This window comes from Tenrec ecaudatus, chromosome 6 (genome assembly GCF_050624435.1).
Source record: "Tenrec ecaudatus isolate mTenEca1 chromosome 6, mTenEca1.hap1, whole genome shotgun sequence".
NCBI classification, from domain to species: Eukaryota; Metazoa; Chordata; class Mammalia; order Afrosoricida; family Tenrecidae; genus Tenrec; species Tenrec ecaudatus.
Genome location: NC_134535.1, coordinates 121,413,382 through 121,429,152, shown reverse-complemented (window position 1 = coordinate 121,429,152; position 15,771 = coordinate 121,413,382). Strand labels below are relative to the sequence as shown.

The window sequence follows — 15,771 nt, the reverse complement described above, 5'->3', positions numbered from 1 at the left end:
GCACTCAACAGACAACGGACCGTTGAAGAGATGAGGAAGTTATCTGGACTATCTTGGAGCTTAGTTCAACAACTTTAATGGAAGATTAAAGTTATTCTCATTCTCGAGAATGAGATGGGTCCTTGTGAGATGTGTGCCCTGGATTCCAACTGACCAGGAAGAGCATCAAGAGGAAACAGGCCTGGCTTTCAAAGCACAGCTCCAAAGCAACCCAGACTTTTTGTCCTAAGGTGACAAGTTGCTATTGTTACAACCCCAAAAGCAAACATCAAGTCAGTGGAAGACACCACTGTCACCTCGCCCACAAAAAGCTCAAGTGCAAAGATCAAAACAATGTTCATTTGTTGTTTTGATATGAGGAAGATAGTGCACTTGTTTATTCCACCATATCAGACTGTTAATCAAGCATAACAGTATGTGACATAACTGACCAAAAAAAGGCCTGATTTGTGGCACATGGGAGACTGGTTTTGCCACAACATACCTGCTCATGCAGCCGTATCTGTATGCCAGTTTTGAGGCACGCAAAAAAACCCAGCATGCCTCTCTTGCCCCACCCATCTTACTCACCTGACATCCCTCCATGTGACTTGTTGCAAATGAAGAGGGACATGAAATGACAGCGAGTTGACGATGTAGAGGTGAAGAAAATAAGGGAGGTGCTGTCAGCCACCCAATCTGATGTTTGAAAAACGTTTCCAAAAAATAGAATAGCAGATTTGAAAAATGGTACTTTGAAGGGGTTAAGGTTTTTTTTTTTAAACAAAATATAGGGAGGGGGGTATTTTTCTGAGTTCTGGGGGGTACTCCCTGGTAAACTTAAGGGTGTGTTGGGCTTTGTAACTGTAATTACAAGATATTTTTACATGAACTAAAATCTACAATTTTCAGCTACAGAAAGACATGAGATTCATGACGGAAAGCTGAACTATTTAGCTATAGCCTCTAAGCCCTGCTTTCTATTACTAATCTCTGATTTAGAGCATAACCAGGTAATACTGATGTAAAACTGTTTAAAGCAACAAACTGTGCGTGTCACTACTGTTAATAGAACACACAAGTGAGAAACCTGAAGAATGTTCTGAATACTCACGCACACTCTACCAGATTCACTCGGTGACACACACACAATGGATCAAGCATTCGTTTCTTTCCCGGGTGTTTTGCTACTAAAAATTTCATCTGGGAAACCACATTTACCCACTCCTTCCTGACTGGTACTTTGGTCGCTAGCTTACCAGTTTCTAGTCACACCTTTGAAACCCCTGAATCACACATTCAAACCCCCAAGGGGTCCCCATCTGTTTGTGGTGGTGCTGTTTCCCGCCCCCAGCGGAAGTGAGATGCCGCTGGAAGGGAAACTGTGCGTTCCTTGTGGGAGAAAAAGCCCCCAGCCAGGTCCCCTTCTTAGGAGTCCTAGGCCCCACTCTGTAGGCCACTGCATCTATTGTAAAACAACAAAGATCAATGACTCGTTCTAGGGTTCCTTCTCCCAATATGCCACTTTCCTTTTTGTCCTGGCTATAAAAGGTGTCTTCACATATCCTAGTTTTAGCGCTTCTGTATCGTCTCAACTAGGTAACAACCAACCAGCCAACCAAACAGCAATCACCTCTTCCTCCAGTTGCTAAATAACCACACAAGAGGGCCGCCTCGGAAATTGTATCAGCCCGGTCAAATAAGCGGGGGTGGTGGTGAGGATTCCTGACAGCTATTTGGACTAGGTGTCATTAAGGGATAATAAAGCTACTCAGGGCATAAAAGGGAAAATACTATAAAATGCTGATCCATAATTAAGAATTTAATTCTGAAATCAAGGTTCTCTCCACTCTATTAGATTCTTAATCAATGTTCCTTCCCACTCTGTTACATGGGGTCTGAGGAAGATAATGATTTTAAGCAACAATTATCGCACGTGGTTGCTCACTATTGGGAATCTGCTCAGCAGACTCTGAGCTCACCCTCCAGTCAGTCAGTCATCTACTTTGTTGTGGGTGGGGCATCTGGCTACATATTTCTACCTGAGTGAACTTCTGACACAGATGGATATATTACAACAACATCAGTACTTCTACAGTGAACCGGAAAGACGCTGTCTTGAAGGAAATACGCTTCACTAGGCTTTGATATCTTTAATTGGAATAAAATCTCAATGACAAGTAGTTTTTATTTACAGGCTTTAGTGAAAGACTGGCCAACCCACTTGCACCTAAAAGACACCATTAAGCCTTTTTATATTTTCCTATGTTCCGTTTGCATACAAAAGAAAATTTGATTCACATTCATAAAAATCCCAATATTACAAATGAAAAATAAACCCACCCCTTCCCATCCCTTTATTAAATATACAAATAGTTCAGAAGTATACATTTAGATTGGTTTAATCTTGAAATGTAATCCAATAAGACTGAAAACTAAACATTTCAGGTCTTGTACCAAATAATAAAACACTCGTAGGCCTTCAGGATCCCTGAAATTAAAAACATAAAAGTTACTTTTTGCTCAAGAGAACAAACAATGTAGTTTTCTAACTTAATTCCTAAAACAAAACAAAATTAATGTGAAACTATAAAATAATTACCTTTAAGTTACTCAGGTGAAAGGAATCTGCAGGCTACCAAAATGAATACACTACACAATTCATTTTTTAAAATACACAAAGATTCAATCATACAGATGAGAAAAATCAACACTCATACTACTATTATGCCACTGCCCTTCAGGGATAATATTACTTTGGTATGCTTTCTTTCTTCTTTCCCATAACTGAAATCTCCTCCTTTGCTATTTTCCATAACATTAAAAATAATTCACTAATTTTTTCAATAATTCTATCTTTCTTAGACATTTGGAAATGTTTTCAACTAGCAATGTTTCAATGAGCATTTTCTGTATAACAGAATCGGTCCAGTGTTTGCGATTATCATCAGCCTAGGACAGGTTGCCAGAAGTCATGTGACTTGGTCAAAGACAAACGTCGAATGCTAAAGGGTTCTGATGCGTATTCTGAGATTCCTGCCCCCAAACTCTGCACGCCCACCAAAGTATGAATGATACATCCTCCCCTGCTGGGAACTAATTATTGAAAACATTTGGTTAATCCTTGTGAACACAGTCTTTTGTGGTCAAATTATTATGCATTCACCTGGTCCTATTATTCCCTAACAAATATTCATAAAGCACCTATTATATGTCAGGCACTATGCTGATTTTGGAGGTACACCAAGATTCTCATGAGGCTATACTCTAAACAGTAAGGTACACAGATAATGTATGACAATTTAGTACAGTGGACATTTCTGAGGCAAGGAAGTAGGAAGAAGACTTTTTAGACAATGGTAGTGTACTACAAAGGCTCAAGGGAGAAGGGAAACCTTGGGAAGACATACTTAAGCTACACTGGGTATTTCCCTTTCCTTTCAAGTATTAAACACAAGGAGGATTGGTATGAGATGAGACTGAAAAAGCACATACAGTTCAGTAAGGACATCTTTTTTATTTTTTAATTCTTTGACACTATGTCCATACTTTTTAATTAATAATTAAATTTTAATATTATTATATATAATTACTGAATCAGTAAAATAGTCTCCTAACTTATCTAGCAAACCAAATTCCAAGTCTTTAACAATATACAAAATTATATGATTGGGTGACATTAAAATTATCTTAGCAAACAAACGGGCTATAGTCCAAACATGATTCTTAAAAGTTATAACTCAATTTGACAACAAATAATTAACATACTTACTTTGACTGATTTACATCAATAAGGGAACCAATTTTGGATGTGGTAAAAGAAATGTGTTCATCTCCTATTACAATTTCAAGTTCCTAAGAAAGAAAAACAGAGATCCAGCAATGTAGTTAATATAAAAATCCATTCCAGAAGCTATCTGTACCACTGCTAAAAAAAATAAAAGGTCTCAATTTTGGCTGCAAATTTTCTATCAAATCATTGGAGAAGATATGAAGCAATCTGTTATACATGAAAATATGTCTTTACAACAAAATTCTGCTTGACTATTTCTGAGGACTACTCCCAACAGTAGAACAAACTGAGAAGTGCTTCTCAGACTCCTCACGCAGGGGATACTACATAATGACGAGCAACATACTTAAGAACGGCATAGAAATGTTCCTTATGTCATGTCAGTAAACCTTTAATGCATCACTTTGAAGTACAATGTTCTAAGACAACAATTATACAGATATAAATCTATTTTCAAATTAATATAGTATCTCCATTTTGATAGGTTATACAAATTATTAACGATCACTTTAAAGCCTACCGGGTGCCACACTCTATTGGTAAATAGGGGCTTTACCTTCAGTCCCTGCAATCCCTACAATTCAACTTTAGTAACCTCTATTAAGGTTTAATTAACCTTTATTAACCTAATTTTACAAATCTGATACTGAGAACTCATAAAATACAGGGGAAGAAGTTAATATTTATAACCATTGAATGATAATGAAGATACCTCAACTGACATCCTTGACTTTACAAAGGAATTAAAATGAGTAACAAAAATACAAAACACAAATGTCCTAGTATGCCACTTGTTTTCCATATTACCTGCAAATCTAAATTTCTTGCTATGTCCGCCAGAAATTTTCAAATTATATTGAAAAGTCTCAAAACAAAAACAAATTCACTACCATAGAGTCAATCCAACTCATAGTGACCCTATAAGGACAGAGTGATCTGCTCCTTAGGGTTGATAAGACCACAAATGTTATGGAAGCCGACCATCTCATATTGGAGCCCAATGGTTAACTCACTAAGCCACCAAACTCAATGTTATTGAGCCGATTTCGACGCATACGAGTGATAAATAGATGCTATAAAGACAGGCTGTGCAGTTTGCAATATACATCAAAAGATCAACTCATCAAGGCTCTTAAGCAACGACTTAATGATCATGCTGATAATTTCTGGTGCATGCTTAAACTTACCCACTAACCAAAAGCACAAACACATTATCAAGTAAACAGATAAAGTCCTGGTCTCTCTCTTGAGGCTGAGGCTGCACAATCGTTTGTTTTCGGTCTCTATGTGCATTACAACCAACTGAATCTAAATTTACTTTTTAAAATGTTTACAATGTATAAAACAAGTATATTAGCTATTACCTTTGCTTTCCTACATAATGTTTCCTTACAGAGAAGAGTTAAGTTACTGCTACAGAGTGTCAGCATCTGTTAGATTTCTCCACATTTCTTCTAGTCAAAGAAGGTGAGCTAAGATATACTCCTCAAGAATTGACAAAAGTGAAATGAAACATTTCTTCCAGAGTCGCATCTCACTTCTCCAAGAGTTGAACAGACCCAAGTCAGAAACCAAACTGTCTTTCTACAGGCTGAGATTAGGCCTTGAGAGTTCTTCAGAAGGCCTTTGAGAAACATCAATTACTCTGAAGGACTATGAGAGGCAAAAAAACAAAAACAAAGAAACCAATCAAATTCTTCTTTAGGACATAAGAATTATAAAGGTTATAAATATGGAGAAAGTGAACTTTACATAGTCAATTAAAATCATAACTCTCCATTTGGCAAACAAGATATAGTTACTCCTACTAAAAGCAGTTACCATACAATGGAAATGATTAAGTGTAAAGACATCCTGGTTTTGAATGGTGGCTACGGGGAAGACTATCCAGAAAAAAGTCTAGATTTAGAGTGATGTACTTGACTTATGGAACATGAAGCTAAGTGAAAAAAATAGTAATCTGAGGCCACTAAATAGAAAAATCAAGATTTAACGAAGACTCATAAATACATAAGATGAAACATAACAATTACATTACCAATTGTGAACATTTATGCATTTAAAGAATTAGGAAACACAAACCTGCCGGCCAACCCTGTCAGGAGGTGGCCACAAAGCATCATCTTCTTTTGTAATTTCACTGTCATCAATGATTCTCTTCAGTTCTTCCATTACACTTTTGTGAACATAAGCCTAGAAGGGACAAAAAAAGGGTTTTTTTTGGCATGTTTGCTCCCGCAACTCAGAAACATTGAAAAGGACTTACAAGCCCTAATATTAATCTAATATAATAATATTATTATAGCTCTTCTTATGACTAACCCCTTTTAATACCCTATATCCTATCTTTGAAACATTATGTCTTAAATCAGCAAATTAATGATGGCAGTGTATGGTCAATGAGGTTAAAAAAAAAAGATATAAATATCAAGCATTTTATCAGTTAGCTCTTTGAATTTTTTACACCTAATCTTACATCTTTATATCTTAATTAATCAATTATTTTAAATGCATGCGGGGTTCGAAATGTTGATGGAAAGATTCCACTATCTTTTAATTCTTTTTCCAAAAATTTTTGAAGGCCCCTTATAGTAAATTAAAAGACAAAAATAATTATAAGATTAATTTTAATATTTGATTATATAATAACATGGAACTTCATATACCCAAAAAACTTCTTTCATTGCTACAGATGCTTCAGTTATGTGTACTTGAAACTGAATTACTTTTCAATCTCAACAGGCTCCTTCTCTTCAGTCTTAGGTGTACAAACCTAAGTCAAAAAGTAGTGTTAAAAAATTATAGAAGCATTTATTAAGCAAAACTGTCAAAACGTACAGCTCTCTTCCCTGCACATCTATGTACTCTGGAGGCACAGAGTATTTCCACCTCACTTATCCTTCCCAGAGGAATTCTGGGCTCTGTGATTTACACCACATCCCTTTTGGCATCCTTGAGAGGCTTCTATCATGTTCTTTTTACTCTATTCAGTTTGAGGAACAAAAAGCAGTCTGAAAGGGCAAGACTGGAGACGTAAGGCAGATGAGGTAAGATTTCCCAATTAAATGTCTATCGGACAGCCTTGTCCCTGCTACCTTTGTAGAATAAACAGGCCAAATAAGCAAGGAGTCCGTTAAGTCCACATGGAAGAGAAGCACACCAGCTGTGTGATCCAGAGATGACAAGTACAAAATCCAAATATGATGACAGACAAGCATCCGAGTGAAAATGTGAGCACCCAATTTGTGGAAGGCTGTGGAGGTCAGTGGGCGCCCCTAACCCATCTGCAGAGCACCTAGTCAGATTAAGCTGCTGGCAGATGCCCTGTAGCCACAGGCAAAGGTCTGCAGTGCCTTACTATCACACATAAACCATTGTAATGCTGATTATCCTGGATCAAACCTGATACTTTGTCAGCTGGCCTCCCTCTAGACCCAACCTGAATTTGTTCTAGGTGCAAGGGTCTCTTGCTTATTCCATGACAAAAATTCCTTCCCTGGCTTTTTAAATATTGATGGCGGGCTTTTCTTTCTTGCTCATAGTTGGTATTTTTATCTTTACATTACTATTGCTTTATCCTTACCACTTCATTTTGTTTTTGTTCTTTAGTGTTTCTCCTGGGTGTCCCAGTTTATGAAGCCCAGAAGGAGTGAATGCAGAAATAGTAACTGATGCAAGGGTTTAGAGGGGATGCAGCGGGGGATGGGGGATAGGGAGGGTGAGGGGATTTGGGGAGTAAGCAATGAAGACAAGTGGGGAAGGGAGCACTAGAATTGAATGTGATTACACAACTCATTTTAAAGGTGATTTAATCATGGGGGGAGAAAATTGATTGTGGTATTGATTGTACAATTCTTGACATAACAATTGAATTGCATGATATGTGGATTATGTGCCAATAACACTGAGGAAAATAAAAAGATTTTTAAAGCCACAAAAAAAGATTTTTAAAGCCACATAAACAACAGCAAAAAGAATGAACAGGTGCATTATTCTGATGGTGAAAAAACTTCCTAAGTGCAACTTTCCTGGGCTTTTTCTCACCAACGCTGATGTCCATTGTCTTAAAGCTTCACGAGAATGCCCCCATGATCGTTCTGGGTCTTTGAGAAAAATCTATCAAAAACCTTCACCATCCCCTTCCGAGCTAAGCTCTCTGCCTTGAATGTAAAAGGCCCATACACTCCTTTAGAGTTCACTATAGTGATTGGGCCTTTATCTTTAAGGCACCCTTAACTAGACTGAGATGAGTGTATTAGGGAATGAATTGTCTATAACCACCCACTAGTTGCACACACTTGTTTAAATACATTTTGTTAGGAATAAACTCATGCATGTATGAAGGGGATCCCTGTAGCATCATGTTTTTAAATTAGTTTTATTGACCTATCATGAACACATCAGAAAAATTCAATAGTTCAATCATATTAAGAAGGGTGTAGAACTGTCACCACAGTCACCTTTGGAACAGTTTCTCCTTCTTGTGCCCATTGGGATGAAAGCCCAATGTCCCCCACCCTCCCCTTCCAGGCACCCAGGTAATTCTTATTTCAGTTACTGTCGTCACAAGTCCACTCATCCTGGCTTTACTATACAGGAAAATATACAAAACTAGGAAAAAAATAAACAAAAAAGGGCCCAGCAATAATGATCACATAAAACAGGAAGTCTTCAATCTAAGAAGCAGCAAAAGATATTAAAATTTAGAATAAATCGAAAATGGGTCCAGGAGGTTTGAGCAGGAGCTACATCCCAGCCTATGTAAAGCTCACAGCAACGTCCTTTGACCACCATGCTACGTCTCTGAATTCGACATCTGGAAAACAGATTAAAAGGGGGGAAAAAAGGAGGGCTGAAAAAAAAATCTTACCTCTTTTCTGATCATGACATCATTTTTGTAATTGCTGTTGTTGGCATACCTAAGCTTTCCTGTGGGGAGTGGGAAAAGATTCCATTGATAAGAGCAAACCTGCTGAAAATGGAAATGAATTACTATTCCCTTCCCCCTAGCGTAACATCGCGGCAGCCTCATCTGGTCCACAGGGGAACTGCACTCCATAGGGTTTTCGGTGGCGGATAATTTGGAAGTAGCATGCTGGGCCTTTTTTCTGAGAAGCTTCTGGGTGAACCCAAACTACCAAACTTTGAGTTAGCAGCTAGCACTGCTAACATGAGTCAGAATCAACTTGGAGGCAACTGCTAATATTTTTACTTTGCTAACATTCCATTCCTACACTATACATTGCGGGGATCGCTTATCAGGCCCATTCTCCTACACTATGTTATGAACTAGGAAAGAAATCTGAAGCTGTAATTAACATTTCCTTATGTATTTCAGAGCATCTTCTATTCTGTAAAATAATCCTAAGAAGTAGATTTTATTATCCCTATTCATTAGTGAGAAAGCAATTCTGTAACTGGTCTAAAATCACACATGACTCCTATCTAGATCTACTTTCTTCCAATACTCCTGCTCTTTTCACTGCTCCATAATGTTTTAATTACTTTCCTTCCAATTAATATACATAATTACAGCAATACTTGTGCTTTAGTACTATGACTACTTGTAAGCATACACACTGTGTTCTGGTTCTGAATAAAGGTGGCCAGTTTAACAGGTGATTTATATTTAATATTAAAGCATCATGTCTGTTATACAAACACATCATTCTCCTCATGAACCAATTTTCCAGGCACAGATGTAAAGTGGTCATATTGTTCTAAAATAATAAAGTACCCAAGAGCAATAGGTTTAGTCAGTTTTGGGTTAATGAGGTGTATGCTTTAGGTATCATCTTTGTGATTACTATTGATAAATGAATATAGAACAGCATGGCAATAAAAAATGGATTAAAATGTCAAGGCACAGAATGCCCCTGATAAGGTTAGGATACTTTAAAATGGCATCCACAGGCATGCAATGAAAATAGCTTCCCGTAAGAAAAGCACAGAACTCAGGTGTACGGGAGGGCTGCAAAGAGTTTGCACAGAAATTCCATTTTCCCAGACTCTTTGAAGCCTCCTCATACTTAGCTCCATAACAACAAATTTAGAAGATACATGGGAGGACCAAGAGAAAATAAGGTGATTTCAGTTCCCAAATAACTGTATGTCTATACTCATTGCTAATGAGTCAATTCTGACTCGAAGTGACCCTACAGAGCAGAGTAGAATGGCCCCACTGGGTTTCTGAGACTGTAAATATTTACTAAGGTAAAAAGCCTCATCTTTCTCCTATGCAGCTGGTGGTGGTTTCTAACTGCTGATGTTGTGGTTAGCAGCCCAAAGGTATAACCCAACCTGCCACCAGGGCTCTTTTATGTCCAAAGTTACCATGAATTTCCAACAAAAACGCTTCCCTCTGACTAGTGTGTGGTCTTTTCATGCTCTTAAAGAATTCTGTGCAAAGCATGAAGATAGAGTTTAATATCTATCCACACTGCTTTTAATGGTAAGTTTCATGTCTGTTCCTCCTACTCAGACATAACTCTTTGAGGGAAAATAAAGAATCTTGCACATTATTGTACCCTTAATTTTATATTTCCATTTTCTCAGTACCTAACAAAAAACTGTCTAGTTGAACAGTCCATGTTGCAAGAGAATAGAATTCAATATGAGAACTGTCAGAGACGCAGCAGGGCGCTTCTTTACCTTCCCTGGTGCCCATGCTGTTCTCCCAGTCTGACTGCCTTTTTACCTCAGAAGATATATAACGCCTAACCTTATTTCAAGATTCACAACCCTTGGTGACACAATGGCTTAGGCACTGGGCTGCTAACTGTAATGTCAGCAGTCCAAACCTACCACTATCTGCACGAGACAGATGAGGTTGTCTGCTCCAATAAATATGTAGGCCCTTGGAAGCCCCAAGTAATAAAGACCGCTATACGTCAGAATCGACTCAATGGCCATGGTTTTGCTATTTAGTTATTTCGAAATGCGACTCAAATGTCACGTCCTCTGGTAAGTTTTCAAGAATCCCCTCTGGTAGAATTAATCACTCCCCGTTTTGCACTCCTAATGCATTCTGTGGCATTTAAGCACCTCCATACTCCTATGTCTACGGTCGGCCTAACCCCTCCAGACCTGGCCTTCTCTGTCCTTCTACACAAGCTGCCTTACACACACTGGACATGAATGACTATAAAGGAATGGGGAGCCCGAAAGTTACCGGACACCCCAAGATTTGCAATCAGCCACCGGTCCACTGTAGAAATAACGCGACCATGCTGGGTGTTAAAGTAGATGGCCTGACGCCGCCGCCTTCGGTGCACTGGTCGCTGAATGGCCAGCTGAGGTTCCACTTTGTCAGTAACATAAATAGCTTTACTGAATTTCTGTAAACCAAGCGATGAAATGTATTTGCAGAGCTAGTTTGGGTCCCTTAGATTTGAAAGCTCCCATCATGGGCTGAATCGACAGCCCGCCCTCTCTGCAGGCCCACCCAGGCGCTCGCGCCACCGCCCCTCCGTCTCCCAGCGGCCTCGCCTCCCGCTTCCCACCGCGCGGAGAAGCGGCCGCTTGGGCTCACCGTCTGGTCGGAACTCGAACTCCAGGAACTCGTGTCCGAACTTTCCCTTGTGCCCTACATAGTAGCGCAGGTAGAAGTCGCTGGCCAAAGACATCTTCGCGGCCTAACAGCTCGCCCACGGCTCAGGCAACGTGCCGCCCGGCGCAGGGAAGTGACATCAGGCCGCTCGGCGTGATCGCGTCACGGGGCACGGGCACGACGCTTCCGCTTCCGGGTTCTCCGAGGAATGTGGGTGAGAGGAAGGTACCAGGGAGGCTCTCAGCTGGGAGGATGAGCGGCGCGTTAAAATACAGTTTGTGACTCCATTGTGCTAGCGGAGGCGGGTGCGTGGAAAGCATAACATTGTTGTGGGGGGTTAGAACTAAGATTTACAAATCGGTGTTTCGTTTTCGGTTATCATATTCTCGTGGCGAAATACTTAATGTGGTCTGTGTATTGGCAAAATTAAAATCTGCCACATGTTTTAAGTGCCTGGAGATTAAGCTTATTGATACATTGGGAGCTAGAGTTATTCAGCGCCTGTTGGAGGCTGCTAATCCCCATCATTTTGTCACTGAGCATTCTGTTCAATTCATCCTTCTCCCTAACTACGCTGTATTAAAAAATCATCTCTAAATACTTTCTACCGTTAAATGGGCTTTTTCTGCAACATTACAGGAAGTGAAAAACCACTTTTCCCCATCTGCAGTAAAGATGGGATAGAAAATATACCCCATGAACGTGTGAATCTATAGAAATGGAGATGCTCCTAGTTTATGTTGGATTATGTTTCCTCAAAAAGGAAGTCCTACCCTGGGCCTGAGAATGTAACCTTGTAAAAATGGTTTTTGGTTTTGGTTTTCATGGTAGAATTGTCTGTTAGTGTCAGGATTATCAGGGTAGCAGAAATCCCAATCCTATATTGGTGCCTTGATAGAGAACGTCACAGAATTCGAGCTTCACACTTGATATTAGCCTGTGGTGATACAGTTACAATCAGTAAATAAATAACACCAAATATTGCTGACAGGGACAGTACATAAATAACACCAAGTACTGCTAACAGAACTGCCTTCAAAAGATTAGCCATTTGAAGATTTTTTTCAATCATTTTATTGAGGGCTCATACAACACCCTCCGCCCAATCCTCATAACCCCGATAGATTGTACATTGTTATTATTGAAAAGATTTTTAAAGCGGAAAAAAGTTGGTTGTGGTTTTGTTTTTTTCTCTCTCATGACAGTCCTTGGTGTATGCAAACATTAATGCTAAGCGTTGGAGGCTCCACTCCAACCAAAGGGCCTTGGGATAAAGACCTGGTGATTTCATTCTTTAAACACCCGTTGAAAACCCTACGGGGCATAGCTCTACCTGGACCATAGGGTCTCATGAGTTGGCATCAACTCCGGGAAGACTGGTAAATCTCAGTGGCAATCCCATTAGGTGGGGTTTTCCCCGTTTGGGGGAGATAGGTCAAGATAAAGCCAAGAATCCTAGTGGCAGACCCAGGATGCGTCCAATTCTGTTCTATGAGTTCTAGCATGGGCTTTCCTCTTAGAACAATGAGTACTGTTTATCAGTCAGATAGACTACACCAAAACCCCAACACTGCCGTCCAGCCCATGCCGACTCACAGTGACGCTAGAGGACAGGCTGGGACTGCACTTGTGAATTTCGGAGACTAACTCTTAAAGGGAGTGGAAAGCCCAGGCTTTCTCCCTCCCAGCGGCTGGTGGCCTTAGAGTTAGCAGCCCAACATATGCACACAAAATAGAAGGAATTCATCGGAGGCAGAGTTCGGACTTTTGAAAGTCACACTGAAACAAACTCTTTGATAATCATAGTATAGAAGGGTTGTTTTTAATCGCTTCTCGGCCTTTTGGCTAAGATCAATTGTAGAAACAATTTTAATATTAAAAATTCATGTTATAATCATTCTTTAAAGATTCAACTCTAGTGGCCTGCAGAGTTTTGGTAATTTGACTTATCAAATAATGATTGAACTCACACTTCTAAGCAGATTACACTAATTTGAGAAGTGAATAAACACTTCAGTGTGGAGTGGTTTTGAGGGACGAGAAAAGATCAGTAAACTTCTGCATTGTCTGTTGTCCAAATATTATTGATCACCTCTCTGTTTATCAAGAGAGTCATTCTATTAAATTAACCCCTAGCTTTCATGATGATTTTGTAGGATGAGAAGTACAAAGAACACCTAAGAGCTACTCTCCATGCCACCCCTACCTGGAACCTTGGGGAAGCACTGCCTTTAAGCCTCTGTGTTCATCAGCCAAGTGGGTATGGTAGAATGCTTTTTCCAAATTCACAGAATTGGTAAAAGGAACCAATCAGAGAACATCTGTAAAATAAGCTTTGGAAAGTATGAAACAGTGCATGTTCTATGTGCCAGAAACAGTGGAGAAGATAAATAAAAAGAGCTTTTTGTGTTTATAGGCTTGGAACGAAAACAAACATGTAGATAAATATTAGCACAAAAGAGCAATTTTATAGTAAAAATATATTAAAATGCTGGTTGTACAAGAATAGCAAATCATTCTACCAAGGAGCGGGGGAAGTTGAAGAAATATGAATACTGGGAAAGTTTATGAAAAAGGAGGCTATTTGAATTAGACCTTGACAAATGTTCAGTGGGATAGAAAAGCATTCCAGACATAAAAGTTAGTGGTGTGAAATGTACAAGTATGCTTTGGGAATTAGTACAAAGCTAGAAAATAAGATTCATGAAAGTGGAATGACGAGAAAGGCAGAATGGTCCAGGTAAGGTTGGGCCTTTTAAATAAGGTATTATTTATTGCATAACTGTTAATATAGACAAACTACTCTCTCCTTCACTATAGACCACCATTATGGAAAATATGTAAGAAACATAAAGCACCATCCCTTGCCCCAAGGGTGGTACTGTTCTAGTTGGCACAGGACTCTGAAGGGTGTCCAGGGTTGGGAGACTATCAGTTTTAAAACTTAGAATGTCTGAAGTAAACCAGGAGGATTTGGCCCCTGACTTATAAGAAAAATCCACACCGAATTTTGACCCTAATATTCCATTACAGCTGTTAGTTGCCATCACCATTAACAAAGGAGTGAAAAGCACTGCCCGGCCCTGCACCATCCCCAATTAAGGTTGTGCCAGAACTTCGGCATCCACACAGTTCCCATTGGCTGCTTTTCAGATGTGAATTGCCAGACCATAGTTCCTAGTTCATCTCAATCTGAAATCTCCACTGAAACCTGTTTCACCTCATAGCATCTCAAAAGCCTCTACTGAGAGACAGGTGGTGGTTACATATGAGGGTATTGACCAGGAATGAATCGGGCCTCCCTCGTGGAAGGAAAGAATTCTATCACGGGGCCACCAGTAAATACCCACAGAAGACCCGAGTGTCTCTGAAATGCAGGCCATGCTTCTGGTTTGTTTTGGGGGGGAAATAGAAATATATATCTACTTAACATATTTCAAATTATTTTACAAGACCAAAATATTTCTCATTTGAATCATAACTGCAAAGTGATAAAGAGTTTGTGTTTCGGTATGTTTTGGATATTCCACAGCAGTGCTGTGGAAATGTTCTGGGTGGCGACTTAGCACGCTAATGCAAGTAGGAACTGAGGAAGTGAATTTTTACCTTTATATATTATCACAGTGTATTGTTACCGCATTGGAGAAGGCTTATGTTGGTTTTTTATACATTTTGACTTGGGCTGCCAATAGTGAATGTGTTAGGGTTGTTTCTTAGTGTCAGTGGTGCTAGGCTTCCAATTAGAGCACACTCACTGACAGCACCCCAGTTTCCTTATGACAATAAATGTTTGAGCTGCAGAAGTGACGCAGATGAAGCCTTTTCTTCCAACTGCTGATACTGCTTTTGCTAATACAACCTATCTGTGTTTGGCTTCCATGTACCCTTACAATATAGGTAAGAAGCGAACATTTTATTCTCAGTTTCACTTGAAATTGAGGCACAATGATTTAACCAAGCATATAATATTCATTGACAAAATCATGATTTTCCACAAAAGGTTTTCAGAGTGTAATGCTTTCAGCCTCATGGTGATTTATCAACTTGGCGGGTAGTGTTCAGAAATGGTTCTTTCTTATAATTCATTGTTGGTTTAATATTTAAAATACCCTGCTGATTTTTCCTACATCTTCCTTTGACATCTCTTTCTGGTCCCCATACTTTTTTCTTTCTTTTCCCCTCTGTCTTGATAATTTTAAGTAATTGGAGTTAATCTAAAATTATCAAGACAAAATCCTGGCTGCACAGTGGTTAAAGGCCTTGACTACTCAACCAGCCTATTTCCGATCTTCAGAGACATCTTCTAAGTTCACTGTGATAAACGACCTCACTATGGAGACTCACTCATGGAATCTGTTCCAACTCATAGCGACCATACAGGACACAGAACTTCCCCTGTGAGTTTCTGAGACTATAAACCTTTGAAGTGGTTCTCACCCTTCCTCGTGCC

General features: G+C 39.4%; 1 protein-coding gene and 1 pseudogene across 1 annotated transcript; one reads left to right on the top strand and one right to left on the bottom strand.

Moving 5' to 3' along the window:
* Positions 1–2,117: 2,117 nt before the first annotated feature.
* Positions 2,118–11,466, bottom strand: MAGOHB (mago homolog B, exon junction complex subunit). Its single transcript, XM_075552068.1, has 5 exons — positions 11,304–11,466; positions 8,643–8,701; positions 5,855–5,965; positions 3,752–3,834; positions 2,118–2,470 (listed from the first exon to the last, which is right to left on the bottom strand). The coding sequence occupies exons 1-5, from the start codon at positions 11,395–11,397 to the stop codon at positions 2,371–2,373; spliced, it is 447 nt and encodes a 148-aa protein (XP_075408183.1). The 5' UTR covers positions 11,398–11,466; the 3' UTR covers positions 2,118–2,370.
* Positions 11,467–13,146: 1,680 nt separating this feature from the next.
* LOC142451988 (U2 spliceosomal RNA) lies at positions 13,147–13,291 on the top strand (annotated as a pseudogene).
* The last annotated feature ends 2,480 nt before the right edge of the window (positions 13,292–15,771 follow it).

Excerpts from the sequence above, each read along its gene's own strand:
- MAGOHB (XM_075552068.1), bottom strand. The coding sequence starts at position 11,397 with ATGTCTTTGGCCAGCGACTTCTACCTGCGCTACTATGTAGGGCACAAG. Across the intron at positions 3,835-5,854 it reads CTGACAGGGTTGGCCGGCAG|GAACTTGAAATTGTAATAGG; the intron begins GTTTGTGTTTCC and ends TTTCTTTCTTAG. Across the intron at positions 2,471-3,751 it reads ATTGATGTAAATCAGTCAAA|GGATCCTGAAGGCCTACGAG; the intron begins GTAAGTATGTTA and ends TTTTAATTTCAG.